General features: G+C 34.8%; 1 protein-coding gene across 12 annotated transcripts in view; it reads right to left on the bottom strand.

Moving 5' to 3' along the window:
• LOC111983067 (ubiquitin-conjugating enzyme E2 7-like) overlaps positions 1–5,302 on the bottom strand; it is a 9,304-nt gene extending 4,002 nt beyond the window's left edge. For 6 of the 12 annotated variants that reach the window (XR_010630009.1, XR_010630011.1, XR_010630012.1 and 3 more), the window contains exons 1-7: positions 4,829–5,302; positions 4,631–4,723; positions 3,584–3,688; positions 2,674–3,258; positions 2,427–2,534; positions 2,233–2,336; positions 1,340–1,489 (exon numbers count right to left, since the gene is read on the bottom strand). Coding sequence is in view for 3 of the 12 variants with exons in the window: in XM_065776168.1 (XP_065632240.1) it covers positions 1,340–1,375 (36 nt within the window). In the remaining 9 variants the exon portion in view is untranslated. The other 6 variants (XR_010630013.1, XR_010630010.1, XM_065776168.1 and 3 more) reach the window with 6 other exon arrangements.
• Between the last annotated feature and the right edge of the window lie 238 nt (positions 5,303–5,540).

Genomic DNA, 5,540 nt, shown 5'->3' with positions numbered 1-5,540 from the left:
ATCGGGGTATAACTCCCTTAGTAAGCCTTTCTCCCTAACAAAAATATGTTTGCAAATGCAAGGTTATGGTAAATATCAGTCATAAAGCAGGGAAGCAATGATTTCTGGGGGTGAGATCTGTATAGAGCTTCTGCCCTCTGTTGAGCCCAGGGTTAAGCCATAAATCTTGTAATCTAGTGTATACACAATAAAACTCATAATATGACTACATGAGAAGAAACCGTCATGTTAAAATATCTTAGTTGACTGGTTTTCAGACATTGGACTTCTCCAATATTCTATTAGTCACCTCTTTTTCTGGAAAATTTTCAAGGTTGGTATTATCGAGCTAAACCCTAAGAAATTTTGAAGCAATATAGAACAACTCTTAACCAAAAAAGACTAATGTAACAAAGGAAAAGAATAGATAAGAGCCAAAAAAGAAACCAAATGACATGAAACCGAGGAAAGAACCTTTTCTTAATGCTGTGTTTGTTTCAAGGAAAATCAAGGAAGCAAAATAAATATTAAAAATCCCAATGTTCTCCTATTTGATTGATATAAACTTCTAGATCATGAAAAATAAAGTCCTCCATGGAGGATATACAAAAATGGCATCCGTGACAAATACTATATTTCCTATAAGCATAAAATATATCTTAATCACTTACATTCATAAAGAACAACAATCCCTTTCTTCTAATAAACTTTCTTATAAAAAATCATAAAGAACAACAAAAGAATTCTAACAAGAAAATATTTATGAGTGAAACAAAAGAAGTTATGCCATGGTCTTGTGCCTCGAACATTCAAGATGAAATTCAAAGCATAAGCCTCGAAAACATTAAAACTGTGCAAATATATTTGATGATAGTTAAATTTTAGAGATGCACTTAAGATGTGGAACTTAAAATCAGTAGGTTTTTCTCTAAGTATCAACATATGAAGTTAAATAAAACTATAATAGAATTCAACTACTATGCATGGTAGATTTAGATTCTAAATGGCTTCATTCCTTAAGGTTCTGACATCAACTGTTATAAAAAACAAAATAGTAAATCCAACAAACATCTGCAACTTCTTGTCAAGTACATAATAAATACGATTGAAGCTTATTACCTTGTAGATTTTAGTTGTTATAAGTAATAATTAATTTTGTATAACTATATTAAATTATTGGCTTATTATTAGTCATCCTCTTTATTGTCTTCAACCCACTAGTCCACCACCACCCCGATGAATATAATGAGTGGATCCCACCATGAATGTGAGAGGAGAGAGCACCATTCTCCGTCCTCTAGAAGTATCTAAGAATTACTTAGAAGCTGATGATACATGCATTTTTTCATGTAAAACTGACCTCTTGCCAGGCTGTACTGTCTGAGAAGCTGATCATTTTGCACGTCCTGCTGTAATGATTCCACTAGCATTCTCACTCACAACAGGTTTTGCACCACTTATTTAGTGTAACCATACTCGTTGGGCTGTGCTGAGCACATTGTTTGTGAACCTAAAAACCACATGGTAAATTCTATGAACAAATGGACAGAAGAGTTTGTTGTAAAAATATAGTTTTTGAGATCCACCAAGCATAAATTTTTAGAAGGGGGAAAAGAGAGAGTATATCAGTGCAAAACCATATGACTCAGTTTGCATTTCAAAATATCTGATGCAATTAATCAGTTCTTGACATGTTAGTTTGTATGGAGCAATAAGATTTTAACAAAATAGTTCATATAAAAGAAGATTCAGACATTTAGACTAGCAGATTCTCAAGATAACAATTAAAGAAGATTTATTTATTAGTAGGTATATGCTGTATTAACGCAAGCATAATCAGAATTGAAAAAATCAAATTTTTTTCACAGAATCAGTACATGCAGCAGATCATAAGGTCATAGAACAACCACCCCAAAGTTTTGTGCTAGTTCAAATTCTTAGACATATAAACTACTCTGCACATATCAAAACTGTCAAATAGACAATTTTTTTTTTTTTTTGATGACATAGGAGAACTTCACTCAAATTAGTTGCACGTCGTAGAACATATTATACAACAATCCTCACTATTAATCAAACTCCTACGGGCAACTAACCCCGCCCGCCAATTATTGACTAAAACCATAACTACCAAGCCATAGTCCCAAATTTTTGGGGTCGGCTATGGATCCTCAACAACAATAGCCAGTTATTGACTAAAGAAAGTGGATGGATAAAGGCAAGGATAAGTAAAATTGGCAATGAGAAACCGACCAGTAAATTGATAATCCTGACGGCACAGACAAGGAGAAGTAACCAATCATGAACGGAAGAAACTTGAAAACAAGAAGTGTGTTCTTTTGAGTTGGATCATCAGTCTGCCAATAAAAGACAATCAAGTCTTAACAATGCTTAAAGAAAAATGAGAAGCAAGAAGAAAAAAAATGGTAAAGAGGATTATGATTTACCTGGGGAGGCTTCATGAGCTCCATTGAGACATATTGAGAACCAACAAAGAGGACAGGTAAAACAAGGTATGCCGCAGTGTCATACCAGCCCAAAGGAGGCTGGTCGTCCTGCATGAAAAATTATACATGGTAAAACCCATATCAAACGCAAAATTTTGCCTAAAAAATAAAAAAGGAAAGAAAATTGGCCATTAAGTGCTACACATGTATAAACTACAACTGAGGAACTAAAGTAGGTTTGCCTTACGTGCTATTGTAAAAGTGTAAATCTGATGCCGCAGATCCTTCACGTGGAACACAGTTCATCAGTATCCTGCTCCTAGGACATGCTTACCAACCAAGACATGCATATACCCAAATCAAACTACTAAGGCAAACTTAGCTTTTCAAACTTCAGAAACTGCCTATCTCCCTTCTTTAGCTGCAAATTTTTGGTGGTTTTCACTATAAATCATATAAAAATTTTAAAATTTTTCAAAACTACAAAGGTGAAGACATAGGGAGATATTTTCCACATAGAAAGTAGAAAAATTTCCTATTGAACAATTTTTTTAAGAAAGAAAGGTCATCAATTTCCCCAGACATTTAAGGCATCTCCATGGGCCATTAGAAGCTTCTCCAGTCATTGTACCACATATTATTATATAAATCATCTGCCAAAAGACCAGACAAATTCCACGATTGGGCCCCCTAAGAGCCCATTAAGTAAGGAGTTCAGACTTCAGACCCACATATATTCTCTAAATTGTGCTTGCTTTGGAAGGCAAAGAAGATGAACTTAGAATTTGCACCAGTCACCAATACCCAACTAGCCCAATATGCAACAATTCACCTGTCAGCAATCAGTATAGATTATTTTGTCAGGAAGAGGATAGCAATGAGTCAATGACTTGGAAGATGGGACAGTATAGGAAACAAGCCACAATACCAAACATATCCTGACCACTGACTAATAATCTCTGCATCATTAAATGTGTCAGATATGTGCTTCAATTTGAGACATTGACCTAACACTTCCATGATCAGTAACTAACATAAAACTTCCATGACAACGGAGGTTAATAAAGAATTTTACATGAAAAACTAATGTTCAACATAGATAAAGATGCAAGAGAACTTTTAGCTTAACAAGCCATGGCAACAAAAATTATTATTACCACAAACTAAAAAAGCCAAGAAATGCCAGATCCACTTTGTTGGGCAGCGATTGAAGTTGGGCCACCCAGAGAGGGAATCCAAAAGAAACCTTCTTTCAACAGTTCCTTCAAATAAAATGATTAACAAAAATTAGCAACGATGAACTTGTGTGAAGACATAAAAGTTTCAGTTCAATAACATCACCCAAAAGATAATGGGATAGCAACCTCTTAATTATCTCATTTGCCACATTTGATAGAGCTTGATATAGCCCTATCCAGACTGGAATAGTAGCCAAAGTTGGGAAACAACCTTTCCACAAAAATAAATAAAGATGTTAATATGCATCAGCAGATCAGCACTATAAGGCGAAGGGAAAGATAACACTGGTAAGGCTTTGAAGTTAAAAGAGAGACAAAATAGAACTAAGAACCTAACATAAAAAGGTATTGATAATGGGACTATTCGTCTATAAAAAATATAGACACTGTCCTGGAGGACCTGAACAAAATAAAAAGAATGAATTTTTGATTCCATGTCATTAGACAAGTTCATGTACAGAACAAAACTGTCAACGTGTTGCATCTGAGGAAAATAATGCAATGTTAAAACTTTAAGATTGGGAATTCTTTGAGGGAGGACTGGGGTGTTTGGTACAATTGTTTAAACAACCGTGTTTAAACACTGAAACCCGTATTTCTACGACACTTTTTAACCCACACATATTTCCACAACACTTAAACAACAATTATACAAATCTCTAACTAAACAGGCTAATATAACATGTTGGAGCCCCCGTTAACCTAAAAGCTTAAGCCAAATAGTTTGGACCCATTAATGTTTCATCACTTGCCGCTCACACGGGAATTTTTTCAACAAATGTTAAGAGATCAATTAAAAAACATAGCAGCTAACGGATTAACCCAGGCCTGCTTATACAACCTTGAAATTTGAGTACTATAATTAAACCTAATCCAAAATTTATGGACCAAACTTTTTATTTTTTTTTATTTTTTTTTGTTAATCTAAATTGAAATATGCATTTGTATATTGTTTGAAAGACTCACCTGTTGCTTTGTCAATGGACATGGAGCAAGTAATATTATCGCAAATCCGTACGCGTATGGCACGTGCACAGCTGTTAGTCCGTCCATCATTACCTAATACAATCAAAAAACAATTTCCATTTCACAAATTGGCAAATTTCGATGATATGAAATCATTTCATCGCTCACAATTTCTAGCAAAAAATTTACACAAATTACCAACCGTAGTTTATTATTTAACTTGAGAACGACCTCCATGTCGTCGGATATGAACCCGAACCAGCCGTTGTTTTTTCTGTACGGCGGCGTCTGCGGCGGTGGCAACGGCAGCGTCGGCGAGCGTGTAGAGAAGGCCTTCGGTTCTGGTGAGGATAGCGGAGAAATCGATGTGAGAGTCGAAGGAATTGATGGGAGGAAGGTTTTCACGGAAGCTGAGCTTGACTCTGGTGGAGACAAGCCTAGGGTGTGAGTGGAGGAAACCATGGCGAAGAGATGGGAGAGGTGTGCCGATGAACGGTGGGGATGAATTTATGTTTTTCGCCATGGATGATGATGAGAAGTGAAACACAGTGAGTAGAGTGAAGCTCAGCTCAGTCTCAGCTTCTCGTTACACTTCGAGAGAGATGGTGGAGAATTGAATTTTCGAATTATCGGTATTTTAATTTTAACGTTTTTTTTTTGGGGTGAGAAGGATGAATTATCAATATCATCTGTGTGTGTATATATATATATATTATATTTCACGTCAGCATAACATAATATTTAAAAAATTAAAAATAAAACTAAAAACACTATTTTCAAAACCCAATACTTATCTTTTATTTATTATTTATTATTTTTATCTATATCATGTATTTGTACCGTATAATAATATTTAGGCTTAGAATTAGGTGGTTTTACCAAATTACAGTTTTTTTATTTTTATATTTAA

The sequence above is a fragment of the Quercus suber genome, unplaced genomic scaffold, assembly GCF_002906115.3.
Source record: "Quercus suber isolate HL8 unplaced genomic scaffold, Cork oak 2.0 scaffold_129, whole genome shotgun sequence".
Classification (NCBI taxonomy): domain Eukaryota; kingdom Viridiplantae; phylum Streptophyta; class Magnoliopsida; order Fagales; family Fagaceae; genus Quercus; species Quercus suber.
Note: the sequence above shows the minus strand (reverse complement) of the source record. Positions and strands in the feature narration are given on the sequence as shown.